This window comes from Gossypium raimondii, chromosome 6 (assembly GCF_025698545.1).
Source record: "Gossypium raimondii isolate GPD5lz chromosome 6, ASM2569854v1, whole genome shotgun sequence".
NCBI lineage: Eukaryota > Viridiplantae > Streptophyta > Magnoliopsida > Malvales > Malvaceae > Gossypium > Gossypium raimondii.
The window spans coordinates 18,042,189-18,062,697 of NC_068570.1; the positions used below are offsets into that span (position 1 = coordinate 18,042,189).

The window sequence follows — 20,509 nt, forward strand, 5'->3', positions numbered from 1 at the left end:
ACTTGACAATTAGGTTCGCTTTGGTACCTATACTTTTTTTTTGTTCATTTTGAACTTGATAACTAGGTCCATGTTGATCTCTGAACTTGAAAATTCTAAAATTTTGATGATGTGGCATTATAAGATTGTACTACATCATCACTTGAAAAATTAAAAATTTTTAGATGATGATGTGGTATAATCTCATAGTGTCGTATTCAATGTTTTAATAACCAAACCCATAGTTGAACAGGTTAGACCACCAATTCTCAATTCAACCAGCTCAATCGGTTTGACCATCAAACCAATAATAATTAAAAATTAATAAAAATCTAAAAAAGTAAAATAAAAATATATAAAACTTATTTTACTTGGATTTTTAAATTTTTATTATTTTTAATTATTTATTTAATTATTTTTGGCTCGACGGTCGAACTGGTTGAATTGAGAACTAGTGGTCTAACCTGCTCAACCATCAGTTCGGTCATTAAAACACTGAATGACACTAAGATTCAACCACATCATCATATAATTTTTTTTAATTTTTCGAGTGATGATGTGCCACAATCTTAAAGTGCCACATCATCAAACTTTTAGATTTTTCAAGTTCATGAATCAAAATGGACCTAGTTGTCAGGTTCAAAATGGAAAAAAATATATAGGTACCAAAGTGAAACTAGTTGTAACACCCCTCAACTGTTTTCATCATCGAAATCAGTTTATGGGATGCTGTAGTAATAAACAAAATAGGAACATGTGAATTTAAATCAAATATTCATCAAAACATTCATTAAATCTCAACCATTCAAATAAAACATGTTTTGCAAACAAGTTTGAGTTTAAATCAAGCTTGCAAAAGCTCTAAAATCAATTCGGAACTAAACAAGGACTAATTTGAAACTTTTCACAAAAAAGGCAAAAGTGCAAAAAAAAGGTCACATGCCTGTGTATCCAAGTTGTGTGAAAAGCTGAAACTGTGTAGCATTGAGTTACACGACTGTGTGGCCAGGCCATGTAACTTACTGAGACCGTGTGGGCTAAAGTGCAAAAATTTTGTAAAAGTCACACAGCTGTGTGACTGGGCCATGTAATTAACTATAACCATGTGACCTAATTTCAATCTATTTCCTAGTGACACACGGCCGTGTCACCCAAAACATACTATCTATGCAATGCATTAAACCAATCATTAAGGTACTTTCAAATGCTTATTTGGTCATCTTAAAACCTTTCTCAACACAATTCAATATCAAACCAAAACATGTTAAAACACAACCTAAAAGTGCCTAACCAATATGCCATTTTGGCACCATCACAAACAAGATATACAACAATTATAAACATCTTAATTCATTTGATACTAAAACATCACATCCCTAAGTTTTAAACTTACCTAAAGATCTATAATTCAAATACTTATAATGCCAAAATTGAACTCACCAACTTCCTATCTTGAAACTTGTCAAACTTACCATATAAAAAAACCAACTTGATCAAGGAGATCCAAACATTACAACCATCATTTTATCACATATGGCTCAACATCTCATTCAAGCATTACCACATTCAAAACTCTTTCATGATTCAAGAATATGCATATATCAACTAAGCCTACATACACCACTTATATTAACTAAGCATACCATATGAATTTCAAGATCAACCTTACATTTAAACCATTATTGTAATACCCCACATCCGACCTAGACGTTATGGCTGAATCTTGAGGTATTACATCAGTTCATTTTAAAACCAGATATCTAATTCGAAATCAAGTAGTAGAATAGTGTTAACTTTGTTAATTTTCTTTCTAGTTTTTATGGAATAAATCGTTAAAATTATTTATTCTATTACAGAAGAACATTTGAATGATCAACTCATTTTGCAGCGGAAATTTTCTAAGTTATAAAATATTGAAAACCGTGACTAGATTTGTAAAACTAGTAGTTTTGTAGTTTAAAAACCAATACTATTAAATCTCACAAAATCAAACCGAATGCAAAAAATAATAACCTAAAACAATTTATAATCCAAAAAGCTCGGTGAAGTCCAAATTTAACTTAAAGTTCATTTTAAATCGTTTTATTGATAGAATCCAATCCCGAGTTCCCACACGCTGACCAATCCTAGGTGTGCTGATTACCTAAGAGGATAAAACAAAAGGGTGAACTTATGAGCCCAGTGTGTAACTCAACTCAGCAAGCAAATTAGATACACATAAATTAACAGATACATACAATCTCTGTCCGATACATACAATCTCAGACACAGAATCAGATGTAATTTCAGATACATATTCAGATTCTACCTCCATCTGTTACACATCATCTCCGTCCATCCCTTCACACCAATTAGGGTAATAAATACTTATCCAACCCCACATACCTATAAGAGAGCATGTCACTTCTCAGAATAGTCTAGTCAAACTGCTAGAAACTGCTAGAATAGTCCGCCAGAATTAGATACATGTGGCAAAGCCATCAGAACAGATACATGGTTTTAAACCACTAGATAAGGCAAATTATTAAACTGCAAACACTTCCTCCATAATATAATAATCTTACCTCAATACACATGCAAAGGCGAAGCCAAATTTTTTTTTAGGGAAGGCGGAATTAAATTTTAATTTTTAATAGCCTATATCTTTATCATTTTTAAAGGATTAAATCAAATTTTTATCATTTTTAGAAGGGCCAAAGTGTAATTTTACCTTTACTATTTTAAATTTTTTAAAGGGCCTAAATAGACAATTTTCCATTTTATGAGGGGTCGAGGCCCCTGCCAGCCCCCTAGATACGCCACTGTGCACATGCAATACTATATAGATATTTGATGCACATATGACATATGACATACATGTTAAACACATTAGATTATAAAATAATTCTTTCAAAAATCACAGAAATAGAGGCAGAATATCAGATTTCGTAACTATAAATCATATATAACACATTTCGGAGCATAAAAAGTGGCTAATATCGAATCGCACTTCAAATACAACCCTAACCAAATTTTACAAAAATTGGGCCCAAAGGCCTATGTGGCCACACAGCCTAACTGGCCCAACTCGTGTGGCTCGCACGACCTAACACACGCCCGTGTGGCCCACATGACCCAAATAACCTAGCCCGTGTAGCCTGTATAATCGTGTGATGTTGATAGTGGGATTTTTGGTATCGCGTCATTCACTGTTTTTTGAGGTTTCCGTTACACACCTGGTCGTTTTTTGAAGTAATCCCAACAATGAGAAATCCAGTACCTAAATCGACATGTGGAATAATTTAATTAACATAGACACTCTAAATCCAAACACCAAAATGGCCACAAAAGATAGACATTAGAACCTAACACACACAAAAAATGATTCCAACCATATCATTGATCACTTACCCTTAAGGAAAACGCAACTACGGACAACAACTAGATTGTCGAAAGGTTAAACATCTCGAGATTTTCACCTAAAACAAACCAACGTGATTAAAATGAGAACAAAAGACCACATAACCCTCAACTTTGTAGAAAGATAACTAAAACCTTGTTAGTGGAAGAAGGATATATGATACTTACACAAGAATTGAAGTGCAATCTACTCAATCAAAAACACCAACCACTGAAATTTAGATGATGCAAAGAATAGTGATTAAGAAAAATAGAAAATTGGGAAAAAAAAAGAAAGTTGAGAAAATTTTTATTGGAAAACTAATGTGGAAAGAGAAGTGGATAGTTGGGAAAGAGATTTTTGAGGAAATTTAGGGATAATTTCAAAAAGAAACTTTAAAAAAAACTACCCACTCCTTCACTAAGTCTGGTACAATATCCTTGTCAGATACCTTTTAGAATTTAAATTCTACCCAACTTCCACCACATGGATGGCATAGGCACGACATTACAAAAATAACTTTATTTTGCACACACACAGGAATTCAAACACAAGACCTTTAAGTAAACTAAAGCCTTATCATTGAACCAACAACTCATTTTTGTTATCAATTGAGCAAAAATAATTTTTAAGCTTAATATCCACAAATAAGGGTTGGAGCAAAAAAAAAAACTTCAAGGAAAAGGATTTGAACCCAAAATCTCTCACACACAAGCATAACACTTAACCACTAAACCAAATTAATCACTTTTACATATTCTAACAATTCAAAAACTAAAAATTTAGGGCGTTACAATTATAGTCACATTGCAAAACAACCTATATACATGTCACATAACTGAGTCTAGAATAAAGAAAAGACTATTGAATCAGATGCTGGATAGTGTGAGCTCCGAATTGATCCGACTGACGCGTTCCACAAAATAACCTATACAGAGACATAAAAGTAAACAATATAAGCATTACGAAGGGTTAGCAAGCCAATATGAAAATTCACTTAACTTACCCTGATAAATCAACATTTAAGCAATGAAAACATAATTTAGCTTAGTATGTAAATCTTTTTGGCATCCTGTTACTTTCATATACACTTTCATGAAATAATCAAATTGTTAGTTTACTCATACATCAAGCCTTTATAAAGCAATTCACATATACATGTACAACAATTCAATGTATCATAACTTTGATATCCAATTCAGTATTTGATTTATACACATATATAGTTAAATTCTTATTCATATTACATTCAAACCATGCTCATTTGGCAACATAACCATTTAATCAATTCCAATCCCTTGACATTCTCGTAATCATGTACATATCGATACATTCTAATGAACCATCATTTTCAACTATCATATAACATTAACATCACTGTTCACAATTGAGTCCTTCCACTTTAAATTTTATCATTTCATCACAATTTAGCTACAAACAACATATGTATAATTCATAATAATCAAACATTAATCAAAGGAAATATGACATGAACTTACTTGACAATTAATATACTCAAGAATTGAAACAGAAATACCATACTCAACTTATGTACAACATTTAATACATCTTTGAACCAATTTACTTTCACAATTTGTTTATTGTCGGGAGAACTATGGTAAATATACTTCAGACACACAGGATAAGGTTGCTCACATGAGCTGTGACTGTAATTGCTCACACGAGTTATGGGTGGGGATGGTAACTTTACACGATGTTGCCCATACGAGTTGTGAAGAATCCGCAACAAATGCAGGACCTTAGCCATTGGAAAAACATTCAAAACCAACACCTGAAATTGTATAAACCCTAATGACATGTCATTTGTATCCGAGCTATTCACTAAGTTCACACGGGCATTATTCCTCATTTTCAATCTCTATAGCAGTATACTTGCTTTTCGTATTTCTGATAACATTTACATACATTTACAGTGAGTATCATATTATACACATCATTTAATCACGTCACAACTTCAACTAGCCAATATTACTCATCTATTCACTATTATCATTTAAATTTCTTATTTTACAATTTAGTTCGATAGATGTCGTATTAATAACAATTACACTTGTATAATATAAAATTAATAGGTATAAACACGCAACTCAAACATAAATATAGAATTCAGTAGTTCCATAAGAACTTACCCGAAAAACGACAACCACAAAGTGTCGGGGACTAATATGTAATTTCTCTTATTTCTCAATTAACTTTCGATTGATTTAATTCCAAATCTATAATAATTTATTACAATTTATCAGTTCCAATAGCCTTATAACATCTTAATTCATGCATATAACAAATTAATTTTATTTTACACAATTTCTCTAAAATTTTATATTTTATTCAATTTAGTCCCTAAAATCGAAATAAATATAACTTTCACAATTAAACTTTGTTTTTCATTCGATTTCAAATATATCCTTCTACAACCCTCTAAAATCTAAATATATAGAAATTTCATGTCAAGCTTGGCATATTCACAATTTAGTCCCTAAATTCAAAACTAACAAAAATTAATTTACAAAATAATCCTTAATCATTTCTAAGTTTACAAATCTACCATTTAATATAAAAAACACCAAGAATCATCAATGATAGAATTTTAAAACTTTAATGGTTTTATAATTTAACACTCGGGATAACTAGATTAAGCTACAGTGATATTAAAAACATGAAATTTATGAAAATTGAGCTTCAAAAAGCTTACCATGCAAACGTTGAAGCTTGTCGGTACCTAGGAGCCCCAAAAATGACTATTTGGGTGTTTTTAGTTTTGAAATTTTGGTGGTTGAAGAAGAAATGATGATAGTAATAGTTTTATTTTATTTTATGTTTTATACATTAAAATTTATTTAATCCACTACTACAATAGAGTGGCTTAATTTTCATATAAGTCATTAATAAATTGCTTAATAAACCTTTTAACATGCATTAATCAAAAGCTATTAATTTTTAATATTTTTACGATTTAGTCATTATACTTTAATTAACAACCAAATCACAAAATTTTTAGACCAAACTTCAATCCACCTATATAAAACAATATTTACAAGCTTGATTTATAGAAATAAGGTCCCAATACCTCAATTTCGAAAACCAATGACTTTTGAACCGATACACTTGTACTTTGACTAACTTTCCACATAACTAAATTAGACCAAAATTCAATATAATATTGTAATAATCTCATAAATATTAATAAACAATATTTACTGACTTGATCATCAAAAAACGGAGTTCCAAAATTTTCGCTTTCTGTACTACTGAAAATTGGGTTGTTACAATAGTTATCAAATTTAGGGGCCAATGTGGACTTACTTGCTAAGTTCAAGGGTAAAAGATTACATTATCCTTTTTTTTTTCGCAGTCATTAACATAACAGATTTAAATGAATAACAATTTTCAAGTTTAGGAGTCAAAATGGATAAAAAAAAGTTCAAGGGCCAATGTGGACCTACTTGCCAAGTTCAGGAGTCAAAAGTTGCATTATCCCAAAAAGGAGGCTTAAATGAATAACAATTCAACCGTTATATTTCATGGTCTATTCATATAGATCATGCAAGTCAAATCTGATGTAAATTTAAAATTTCTAACTATTTGTTTTATGTAAAAAAAATCAATCGTTAAATATATATTAATATATAGAGTATTTTATATCGATATAATAAAGATATCGATCAACTAAAAATTTACATGCTTGAAAAGTACAATTCTATTGATAAATTCAACGGTTGGATGATTAAAATATTAATCAAATAATTAATTATAGAAATGTGTAAAACTATTTTAATTTTTATACTTTATAAGTGAATCCCTCTTGTATATATACACATGTATGTAATGATTTAAGCCAAGAACTCACTTCCCAATGTAAAAGATAAGTTTAAGATGTGGGTCACCGATTGAGTAAGTATCAAGTATTGAGTTGACATATTTAATGGCTTAAATTTATGTTCATCATTTCAATGACTAAGATAGTTTTTGATCGTATGAGGATCGCACCACTAAAGATAGAATTATAGTTAACACCTGACATTATTTTTCATTATTTCTGATAAAATGTTTTTTAAGATAGATGCGTGTAAAAATTCAAATACAATAATTTTTAGGCCTCTTGAGATTAAAGAAGGAAATAGATTCTCAATTGACAAATTAGACCTCAAATCTCGAGACTCATGTGTGTTGAGGTACTCCTTATTGTGCTACCTCTTTTTTTTTCTTATATATATTATTTATAAAATACAAAATTTTGATATAAATTCCCTATTTTTTTAAACAAAAAAAGGTTAAACTATCAAAATAGACACTTTTGTTTACCTCAGGTTATATTTAAGTCACTTATGTTTGAAATGTTACATTTTAGTCACTTACGTTATCGCGTTGTAACATTTTAGTCACTGAGCCGTTAATTGTCGTTAATAGTGTAACGGTAAGCTGAAGTGGCACATTAAATCACCATTTAAAACAAAAAATTTAGGTTAATTTATACAATCGGTCACCACATTTTTTCGTTTTGAGCAATTTAATTTTATTCTTTTTTTTTAACTTTCCTTTTTTTTCTTTATTTTCCATTCTCTTTTGATTCTCCCTCTGTTTTCCTCCCTTCTCCATTTCTTTTAACATAGTTTTTCTATGTTTTTCATTTTTTAAAACTAGTCTCTATACATTTATTTTTTTAAGCAATTTAATTTTTTTGAGTGAGGCGAGCCTGTGGACTAGTTTTAACAAATGAAAAATATAGAAAAACTACGTTAAAACAAATAAAGAAGGGAGGAAAATACAGAGAGAAGAAGAAGAGAATGGGAAAAAAAAGAAAGTTAAAAGAACATAAAAGAAAAAAAAATTAAAAAGTTCTAAAGGAAAAAATATAGGGAAAAAAATTAAATTGTTCTAAAGGAAAAAATATAGGGGCCAATTGTAGAATTTAATCTAAATATAGGGACCAATTGTAGAATTTAAGCTAAAATTTTCATTTGAAATGATGATTGTCGAAACCATTCTTAAATTTTTTTTTAAAAAAAGCGGGGATCGACTTTGAAAATAAAAATGGGAGTCACCACCAATCTTTTGCTGTAGTGTGATCGGATCATTTTAAAAATAATTTTAGGTCTACGAATTTTGAGAAAACATGTTCGGAGGCCGGTTACGTACGAGGAAGGGTTAGCACCCTCGTGACGCCCAAAATTGGTACCGAATTGACTGTTTAATGTCTTAATGTCGAACTTTGAAAAGATTTTAAAATACGATCCCTTGGTGAGAAAACTTTAATGATAAGACACGTTTATTTCGAAGAGATAAGTTGTTACACCCAGTAAGTTAGAGTGCTAGCATTCAATCTTCGAAATTAGATTTGTTCCTTTTTAGAAAATGATGTGCTTTTAGAAGGATACTCGATTATTTAAGTCTATCGAGAAATCCGAATCCAGTAAGTTAGGGTTCACTTTCTCGAAATTCTTAAACATCGAACATTGCCTTTATTTTAAATCGAGATAACAACATGTCGTATCCAGTAAGTTAGGATCCGACATTTGAAATCTTAAGAATTTTGTTTTAATAACCGAATGATTTTTATAAAAATGGGCACTTGGTTACCTAATTTCATCGAGAATCGAAGCCCCAGTAAGTTAGGGCACGATTCTTTCGGGAATTTATGAACGCCAAGCCCCCCCTTTTTTAGGATCATAAAATAAAATGACTATGAAGCTTTTAAAAATCAATTTACAAAAAGAACATGATTAAGCAACGATACGTATAATGTAAAAAAAATTAAACTTAAACTAGCAACAATTAAACTAATAATAAACAAATACAAACATCAACTTTGATCATATTGTACAAACATCCATATTAGAAATTAAGCATCCCACAATTTCATAATCAATAAAAAACTAACAAAAACAATACAATAAAAAGCAAAGGAACAAACAAGCGATAACAATAAATAATGCAAATATTTAATACAATTTGGTAAGGATATACATAAAAAATCAAATAAAAGGTTTGAATAAATTTTAATGAAGGATTTTAAAACCCAAAGAAATAAAAACGTAGTAAAATAAAAGCAAACAATTTGAAATTAATATATACATTCAAATTTATGTAAATAAAATTTAGTAGGATTAATAGTATATACCTAATAATAATATATAAGAGTTAAATAAAATGAAATGAAATAACAAACTTAAAAGAACAAAACTTTTGTGTAAAATATTTTATCATTTGAAATTAATAACAATATATTTTATCAAAACAAATCCCCCCTTTTCGTTATATTTGCTTTTTTACGCCTTTTTGCCGTTGTCCCTTCATTGTTTGTTCGTCTTTTGCGGTATGGAGGCGGTGGGGACGCCACATTGTTGCTGTATTGGAGGCGATGATGCTAGGGTTTCTGTTGTAAACGGGTTTAGGCTAGGTGCACTGGGCCAATTGGGATGTTGGGCTAGGCTAGTGTTTGGATAGTGGGTATTTTTGTAGCATGGTTTAGTGATTGGGACATTTGGGTTTAATTTAATCTTTAATGGACTACAAATTTGGGCTAATGTAATGGGACTATTATGGACTGTTATAATTTTTGTTTGGCTTATATATTTATTATTATTATTATTTTATTTATTTTTTATGGGCTGGGCAAATTGGGTTATTACAGCTGCCCCTCTTTGCTCATTGCCGTGTAACGAGAATAGAGCAAAGACTAAAGAAGACCCATTTTGCCCGGTCGTGCTTGGTCCTTGGTGCTCTTCTTCCTTAAGTTGCCTTTTTCTAACCTACTGCATCTTCAGAGGTATAGGAATTGGTGCTTTGATCCACTCCACTACAACTTCAGGGAGATAAGATAAGTGCCTTGTAGCTTCTCAAAAGAACAAAATTTGCTATCTTCAGTCTGCTCCACTACAATTCCAAGGAGATAAGACTTAGTGTGATCTACTCTGCTGCAACCTCAGAGAGATAATATCCACTATTCTCATTTGTTCCACTGCAACTTCAGGGAGATAGGACTACCGTCTTCAATCTGCTCCGTTGGAACCTCAGGGAGAAAGGACTTGTGGCTTAAATCTGCTTCCTTACACTTGAAGATAAGATTTTCTATCTTCGATCTGTCTACTGCAATTTTAGGGGATAAGACTTGCTTACTTAGCCCGCTCCACTGCAACCTCAGGGAGAAAGGACTTATGGCTTAAATCTGCTTCCTTACACTTGAAGATAAGATTCACCGTCTTCAGTCTGTCCCACTGCAACTTCAGGGGATAAGACCTGCTTACTTAGCCCGCTCCACTGCAACCTCAGGGAGAAAGGACTTGTGGCTTAAATCTGCTTCCTTACACTTGAAGATAAGATTTTCCGTCTTCGATCTGTCCCACTGCAACTTCAGGGGATAAAACCTGCTTACTTAGCCCGCTCCACTGCAACATCAGGGAGAAAGGACTTGTGGCTTAAATCTTCTTCCTTACACTTGAAGATAAGATTTACCGTCTTCGATCTGTCCACTGCAACTTCAGGGGATAAGACCTGCTTACTTAGTCCGCTCCACTGCAACCTCAGGGAGAAAGGACTTGTGGCTTAAATCTGCTTCCTTACACTTGAAGATAAGATTTTCCGTATTCAATCTGTCCCACTGCAACTTCAGGGGATAAGACCTGCTTACTTAGCCCGCTCCACTGCAACCTCAAGGAGAAAGGACTTGTGGCTTAAATCTGCTTCCTTACACTTGAAGATAAGATTCGCCGTTTTCAATCTATCCCACTGCAACTTCAAGGGATAAGACCTGCTTACTTAGCCCGCTCCACTGCAACCTCAGGGAGAAAGGACTTGTGATTTCACTGATCTGTTCTCTAGGGAACGTGACCTATATAATTTGTTTATGAACTTAATAATGCCTAGTGATTTGGATGTCATGATCAGAATGAATCAAATGCTCCTAACTAGACATGTGTGAATGGTGTTTGCATGAATGCAGAATTTTATTTTTTCGAGACGATCTCGCTTAGGTTGTCATTACTCGAAGTTTATTAAGGCTTCGTGACTGACGTGCTACAACGTCTTCCCGCTTGATTGGCTTTTCTGAAGAAACACTTAGTCAGGTTGCCCCCTATTGTAAACCTCAAAGTTTAATCCATTAGGGCGCAAAAGTTGTGACTTCATTCTCAAGATGTGGCTCAAAAATGAGGAAATCTGGCTTTTTAACCCTTTTCCATTGCAATTTGAAGGATACCAAACGTGTAAATCTTTGGTTTTTTTTATCATTCTCAATGTGCCATATCAAATATTTGTGCCAAGAGATTTCCTCTAATGATCTCAACTCACGATTATCACTGTCATCTTGTTCAAATTATGCTTTCTGAATAAAACCCAAAAGGGATTGTTTTAATTCAGATTTTCCTTTTTCAGATTTTTGACCTTTAATCCTGGTTCATTCTAAACAATAGTCATGTTTCAGGTTACCGTATTATTTAGAAACTTTTCAGAGTAATATGTAAAACTTCCTTTGTGAAAACTTTATTAGTCCATTAATCATTATTCCCATACAACAGGTTCGGTGAAAGATCACAATAATGAATAAAAGTTGATTCTGAGCATAGCTCGCAAGAAATAGAATATCAAAGATAGTGAAAGAAGAATAGCAAAGAAATTGATTGAGAATGTGTATCTTAGCAAAAAAGGTATTTCCACATATATATATATATATAAATAAGAACTAGGTGCCCCAATTATCGCATCTTGAATTTCTCTTTACAAACTTTCTGAAGGCTATTCTGAGTTTGACATGTGTTTAGGAGATCTGCAATACTCTGTCAATGCTCCAAGATGTCGTATACCCCTTCTTGTTGGTCTAGGTATAGTAAGATCATCACCTCATGCCCTATCTTGATCAATATTTGAGCCGCCCTTTTCGGGTTTTCGACTCAGATCCCCTTTGGCCTAAGGTGGCATTTGTGGGTTTTCACCTTGGCCTCTCCAATTTTTCTCTCTTTTTTTTTAGGAAGCAAGGCGCCCTTTGCGGGTTTTCACCTTGGTTCTTTTCCTTTCAAGTGAAATATTTCTTGACTGAGTCTGAGTTTATAGGATTCGGCAAGTCTTTTCCATTCATCTCACTTAGAATCAAAGCTCCACCAGAAAATGCCTTCTTTACAACATAAGGACCCTCCCAATTTGGCATCCACTTCCCTCTAAAGTCTTTTTGCATGGGAAGAATCTTCTTTAGCACCAAGTCTCCTTCGTGAAATTCTTTGGGGTGAACCTTCTTATTATAGGCTCGTATCATTCGTTTCTGGTACATTTGCCCATGATGGATAGCTCTTTACCTCTTTTCTTCTATTAGGTTCAACTGATCGTACTGAGACTGGATCCATTCAGCTTCGTCCAACTGTAGTTCAGATAACACCCGTAGAGAAGGGATCTCAACTTCAATGGGTAATACTGCCTCCATTCCATAAACTAGGGGAAAAGGTGTTGCCCTGGTAGAAGTTCTAATGGATGTTCGATAAGCAAGGAGAGCAAATGATAACTTCTCATGCTAATCCTTGTAAGTTTCAGTCATTTTCCCCACAATTCTTTTAATGTTCTTATTGGCTGCCTCGACTGCACCATTCATTTTCGGGCGATACGGCGATGAGTTATGATGTTTGATCTTGAATTGGCTGCAAACTTCAGCTATTGCTCTATTATTCAAATTCAACACATTGTCGGATATGATTCTTTCAGGCATTCCGTATCGACAAATGATCTCTTTTTTCAAGAATTTACTAACCGCTGATTTCGTGACATTTACATATGAAGCAGCTTCCACCCATTTGGTAAAATAATCAATGACCACAAAGATGAAATGATGCCCATTCGAAGCCTTTGGTGATATCGGCCCAATAACATCCATACCCTACATGGAAAAATACCAATGAGAAGTCATGACATGAAGAGGCGAAGGAGGTGCGTGCATTTTGTCTCCATAAATTTGGCATTTGTGGCACTTATTGGCATAATCAATGCAATCTCTTTCCATGGTTGACCAATACTATCCAAATCTCATGATCTGTCTGGCCATTGTGAAACCATTTGCATGAGTTCCAAAAATGCCCTCATGGACTTCTTCCAGGATCTTTCTAGCCTCCACGGCATCCACACATCTTAACAGCACTTGATCTTTCCTTCTTTTGTACAACACCTCCCCATCTAAGACAAACTCAATGGCTATTCTTCTCAGTGTTCTCTTGTCATTCTCTGTCGCTTGATCAGGGTATTTTCGGTTCTTCACATATTGTAATATACTCTGATACTAAGGGTGATCATCCCTTCCCTCCTTTTCAACGTTGCAGCAATGAGCTGGAACCTCATATATATTCATCTGAATCGGCTTCATGATTTCTAACTTGTTCACTTTAATCATCGAGGCTAGAGTAGCAAATGTGTCAGCCATCTGGTTTTCCTCTCATGGGAGATAATAGAAAGTGATATCATCAAACTCACTAATCAATTCAAGAACCAACCCTTTATAACTGATCAACTTAGGGTCTCTAGTCACCCACTCTCCCTTGAGTTGGTATATCACCAATGCGAAATCTCCATACACTTTTAGCACTCTGATTTTCCGTTCAATAGTTGCCCGAATGCCCATAATACATGCTTCATATTCTACCATATTATTTGTGCAATCAAAGTCCAACTTGCTAGCAACAGGATAATGATCCCCACTTGGGGATATCAAGACTGCCCCGATTCCATTACCCATAGCATTTGAAGCTCCATTGAAATTTAACTTCCAAATATGATCCATTTGAGGGTTTTCCTCAGTATTTGCCATGCACAGCAAATCCTCATTTGAAAAATCGAAGTTCAAGGCCTCATGATCCTCCAAGGCTCTACTAGCAAGGAAATCAGCTATCACGCTTCCTTTGAGGGCCTTCTGACTTACATACACTATGTCAAATTCAGAGAGCAAAATCTACCATCTAGCCATCCTCCCTTTTAAAACAGTTGATTCCATCATGTATTTTAAAGGATCTAACTTTGAAATCAGCCAAGTCGTATGATACAACATGTACTGCCTTAGTCTGCGCGTTGTCCAAAGTAAAGCACAACACAACTTCTCAATAGATGAGTACCTCATTTCACAATATGTGAATTTCTTACTGAGATAGTATATTGCTCTTTCTTTCTTGCCTGTCTCATCATGTTGGCCCAATACACATCCCATGGAATTCTCAAACACCGTTAGATACAATATCAGTGGCCTATCCGGACTAGGCGGTGATAGTACTGGAGCATCAGCCAAGTATTGGTTTATCTTGTCAAAAGCCTTCTGACATTTCTCATCCCAGTCACCCGGATTATGCTTCTTCAGGAGACGGAATACTGGATCACATTTCTCAGTCAGTTATGAAATAAACCGAGCAATGTAATTCAATCTTCCTAGGAAACTTCGGACTTCTTTCTGAGTGCGTGGAGGAGGTAAATTTCGAATTGCCTTGACTTTATCTGGGTCAACCTCAATCCCCTTTCTGCTGACTATGAAACCAAGCAACTTCCCTGATCTGACTCCAAATATGCATTTTGTTGGGTTAAGCTTGAGCTGAAATTTCCTCAATCTCAAAAATAATTTTTTCAAGACTTGAACATACTCCTCTTCAGTTCTAGACTTTGCAATCATATCATTGACATAGACTTCGATTTCCTCATGCATCATGTCATGAAACAAAGTTACCATAGCTCTTTGATACGTTGCTCCCGCATTCTTTAATCCGAAGGGCATTACCTTGTAAGAAAATGTTCTCCATAAGGTAATGAACATGGTTTTCTTCATATCTTCAGGATTCATCTTTATTTGATTGTATCCAGAGAAACCATCCATAAAAGAAAATAATGAGTATCCCACTGTGTTATCTACCAGAGTATCAATGTGAGGCAACAAAAAATTGTCTTTTGGACTAGCCCTGTTCAAGTCCCTATAATCCATGCACATTCGTACCTTTCCATCCTTTTTGGGGACTGGGACGATGTTTGCTACCCACTCTGAATACTTAACCTCTTGTAAGAATCTAGCGTCGAACTGCTTTTTGACTTCTTCTTTTATTTTTAACACAACATCGGGTCTCATTCTTCTGAGCTTCTGTTGAACTGGTTTACAATCTTCTTTTATGGGCAGACAATGTGCCACAATGCTAGTACTCATCCCGGGCATATCCTGGTATGACCACGCAAAAACATCTTGGAACTCCCGGAGCAACCTAATGAGGTCTTGTTTTGTCTTTGCGGTGATATCAATTCCAATTTTCACCTCTTTTCCTTCTTCTAGGCTCACAATTTCCAAAAATTCCTTATGAGGTAGGATTTGTTTATCCTCTTGTTCCACCATTCTCAATAAGTCCGGAGATACACCATTATCCTCGTCATTTTCAAAGTCATGAGATCCCTCCAAACACATGTCTTGTTCAAAAAGAAGCTCCGTGTTTGAAACAGCATCACTCATGTCATTGATATTTGAGGACCTATGGGGATATACAAAAGAATATACAAAAATGTATAAATTTATGAATAATTATTTGTACAATGAGGTTAAAAATCACTTGGAAGTCAATCAATCAAAATATTTACTTGCAATGGAAAGAATAAAAGAATAATTACTCGAAATGAATGCAAAAGATGTATTGTATTAGAATAATGATACTTAGACTTAAGCCTTTTTCACACAAAATTTCCTATAATTTTTAGGCTAAAAACAAAAAAGATGTTTTGAACATTACTCTGAATAAGCCCTAAAGACTACAGGTATTTCTTCCGCAGTCCAATTGTTTAGCTCGCTCCCAGGTTCGTAAGGGCATATCTCTGGTAAGGCCCTTTTCTCCGTCGTCTCTATGGCGTTGATATGAACGTTCTCCAACATTTCTTCAATGTCTTTGCTTCTAGACAGTACACGCTCAGGATGAATAAACCCACTCGACACAAAAGATGCAGATATGTTGGGAAACGTCAAAGGCTCCCATTTGACTTCTTTTCCGCTCAAAAGTGCCCTTCTTCTCTCCTGTCTCTTCTTTGCTTCTTCCCTTTTCTGTTTCTTATCTGGCTTGTAACCTAAGCCAAAACGATCAAACTTTTCCCTCAGCACGGTTGCTTCAATCTTCCCTTGAAGGTATTTTCCCAATCCTTTCCCTGGCGAGGCTCCTCCTCCTACCATCAACTGTAGGCCCATCTCGGTGGTCTTGGATATCTTTGGTACCGAAATCCTACTTCCTTCAGCGATGAACATTGCGTTCACAAATTCCAGAGATCTGAAAGAACATTCCACTGCCTCATCATCGGTCTCTACATAAGGTGCATCACCCGTTACTGTTGCGATGATATCCTCCTCCGCACTTATTGTTACCAATCGACCCTCAAATACTAGCTTCACCTTCTGATGAAGCGATGAAGGTACTGCCCCTGCCGAGTGTATCCATGGTCTCCCTAATAAGCAGTTGTAGGAAGGCTTAATATCCATTACTAGAAAGTCTACCTCATAGGTGATTGGGCCAATCTTTAATGGTATTTCCATTACTATACTCTGGCATGATTTCAAATGTGAACCATCTACAGGCAGTCGATTAAGGGTGGATAAAGGCAATACATTCAGTGCGGATCCATTATCGATCAAAACACCCGCCAATGTGTGCCCTTGGCATCGGGTAGTAATGTGTAGAGCTTTAGTAAAACCCCTACCACCAGACGGTATTTCATCATCGTTGAAGAAGATAAAATTGTCGGCGCATATATTGTTGACCAAACGATCCAGTTTATTGACTGAAATGTCCTCGTCCACGTATGTTTCATTTAATACTTTCATCAGAGCCCTTCGATGTACTTCTGAGCTTAGGAGTAAAGCTAATACAGAGATGCGGGCTGGCTGTTTATGAAGTTGCTCCACAACACTGTACTTGCTATGTTTTAAAAACTTCAAAAACTCCTTTGCATCTTCCTCTTTTACTGGTTCATTAACCAACGGCTCAGATTCTGCTGTCTTTCCCCTCATCAGAGTCTTTTCTCCTGGTAATTCTGCTTGATTATCATAACGTTTCCTGTTACGTGTATAAGAACCCTTCTCCAGATTTCTTTTTACCATGTTGCTCTCAACTTCTTTTCCCGGGACTGTCACATTGCATCCATAATTCCACGGGACCATCTTATCATCCTTATACAAGAAATTTGACGATTTCTGGATTGCAATTTTTGGTGTTATCTGAACCCTAACCTCATTGATCTTAGGGCGTGAGATAACGACCACAGGATGATTCATTTCTAGAGTCCTCGTTGCCAACTCTGATACGCATATGTTTCTTTCACCCTCCACTTCTTCATAAAACCTCATCTCTTTGTTATCCATCATGTTTTGGACCAGAGTCTTAAATCCCTCACACTCTTGAATCTCATGTCCTACTTCACGGTGGAATTCGCAATAGTTCTCAGTTTCGTACCTTCCTTCAGAATTCAAACTAACTAGTCCTCTCTTCGCCATCTCTCTCCAAACCCATTTCAACGGAGTTTTTACTTCAGCAATGTCACTCTTGACTTCTTCTCTCATACTTTCGCTTATCATATTCACCCCCTTATCAGAGTGATTGGGTAGCGGATTCTCTGCGTTAGGTGAGTCATCAAGTTTGACAACACCCATGCTGATGAGTCTTTCGACCACCTTCTTGAAAGCCGTGCAATTCTCTATTGAATGCCCTATAATTCCCGCATGGTAATCACATTGTGCATTCTCATCATACCATTTGAGATACGGGGGTTGCAAAGGGTTTAAGTAACAAGGAGAAACAACATGTGCATTGAATAAATTTTGATACAGCTCCTTATATGATATCGGGATTGGCGTGAATTGAGGCTTCTCAGTATTGCGCCTAGCTCCCGACTCTTGTTTTGATGATCCTTGTTGATTGGCAACCATTTTCCTTGGTTGGTTCACTGTAATTGACTTACTGTAAGCATTCACATTGCTTACTTCATTTTCTTTTTTCTTCGAGGCTGCCCTCCTATTACTCTCTCCTCCATCAATTTTTCCACTTTTGATGGCATGCTCAATCATTTTGCCGTTCATGATTATATCCGAGAAATTCTTTGAAGCACTTCTTAGCATGTGCGTAATGAATGGGGCCTTCAATGTATTGATGAAAAGCGTTGTCATTTCTTTTTCCAAAAGGGGTGCCTGCACCTGAACTGCCACCTCCCTCCATCTCTGTGCATACTGCCTGAAGCTTTCGTTCGATTTCTTCTTCAAATTCTGCAAAGTTATCCTGTCAGGCATCATTTCTGAGACATGATTGTACTACCTCATGAAAGCTTGCGCCAAATCTCTCCAAGTGACAATTTTGGTTCTACTCAGCTGATTGTACCATTTTGCCGCCGCTCCGGTAAGACTATCTTGAAAGCAATGTATTAATAATTGATCATTATTAATATACCCCGTCATTCTCCTACAGAACATAGTGATATGGGCCTCCGGGCAACTGGTCCCACTATATTTCTCGAATTTTGGCATCTTAAATTTGTAAGGAAGTACCAAGTCCGGGACCAAGCTTAAATCTTTTGCGCCTATTCCATGATAGCTGTCAATGCTTTCCATGGCCCTGACTTTCTCTTCAATCCATTTCCATTTCTCCTCAAACTGCTTTGGAAATTCTTCCTTTTCCTTATCATTCATAGCTACTTCATCGAAATCTGAGACAGCAAGATTAACCGGGATCTCACCAGGGTTAGAGCCTGATCCGGGCTGGAAGTTTATCGGTATCGAAACATCAGTTTGCAACCGCTGGGGCCTTATTGAAACAGAGGGTTTGCGCGGATGTACCTCAGTCTGAACCTGCGCATGCGAAGGCGTAAAGCCTAAAGGATAGGTAGGTTCATCATTGTCTTCTTCTTCATTAGTAACCACAGGACCATTCCCCTTGTCTACTCCCTTGGTTAATAATTTCATCAATTTAGTCAATAGGTCATCTTGAGACTCCTGCATCTTTTGCGTCATGTCATGCTGAATCTTTTCCATTTGATCTTTCATCTGCATCTACAACTGATCTTGTATTTCCTTTTGAAGTCGCTCTAGCTTTTCCAACCTTTGATCCATGATTTTTGACTTAGAACGGGTATCGTAACGGTGCTCGATTGATGAGTTTCTATCGGTTCCCAGATTAACTGAAGCATAATTTTAATGAATTAATAGCTTTTAAATAATCTTTAATGCATGTGATGTTGTGTAATGTATATGTATGAAATGAATGCAAAAAGAGCATCGATTTTGATCCAATTTCTTTTTAGAAAACTTCATTGCTAAACAAAATTCTTTACATAAAATGAATTACAAATATGGCTTTGCCCTAATGCCTATAGCTTTAACTTCTTTCAATAACAAAGCTAACTCCTGACCCCAATCCGACTCCAGTTCATACTTTACACTTAAAACGTCAGCCTGAGTCGCCATTGTTTGCAGATGATCAGCTACCTCCCGAATCTGAGATACGGCCTCGCCCATAATGTAATCTCTATTCTGGACTTGATTTTGTGAATGATGAAGTTGTTCTTTCCAATGCTCTTCATTTCTTTCCAAGACTTTGATCCTTTGCTCGCAGCTTTGTAACGTATTCTCCAATTCCTCTATCATCTTTTTCATTTCTTCAATCTTGCACAGGCCTGCTTTTAATTCTATCATAGTATTACGACCTCTATACCGAGTGGGTGATCTCTCGAGCTCCACTATTCTAGCTTTCAATTCTGCTTGATGGTTCTGAGTTTCTAACATCTGTCGTTCTAAACCCTCCTTCTGTGCTTGCGTCTCTTGAGCCTTTCTTTCCCACCGATCGGCTTTGCTTCTTTCTTCCTGGATCTCCTGCCGCCACTGATCTGAAGTCTTTCCCAGCCCAGGAGTTCTCATTGATACTCGTAGCTTTTTGTAGTCTGTCTTTAAGCTATCTAGATCCTCCTCTACTTTATTCTTCCATTTCTTTAATCTTTCAGCCTCTAACTTTTAAACGTCAACGTCCATCCTCAAATGCACATTTTCTTCTTCCAACCGCTCTATCTTCTTTTCGAGCTCTAGATTTCTCTTTTCAAAATCTTGTCTTATAATCTCCAACTCTGATGGGATCACCTGTAGGTACTCTTCCATTGGTCGGACACCCTCCGAGTTTAACT

General features: G+C 35.4%; 1 protein-coding gene across 1 annotated transcript; it reads right to left on the reverse strand.

The window, feature by feature from the left end:
- Positions 1-19,676: 19,676 nt before the first annotated feature.
- LOC105771798 (uncharacterized) lies at positions 19,677-20,249 on the reverse strand. Its single transcript, XM_012593190.1, has one exon. It carries the CDS (start codon positions 20,247-20,249, stop codon positions 19,677-19,679), a length of 573 nt encoding a protein of 190 aa, XP_012448644.1.
- Between the last annotated feature and the right edge of the window lie 260 nt (positions 20,250-20,509).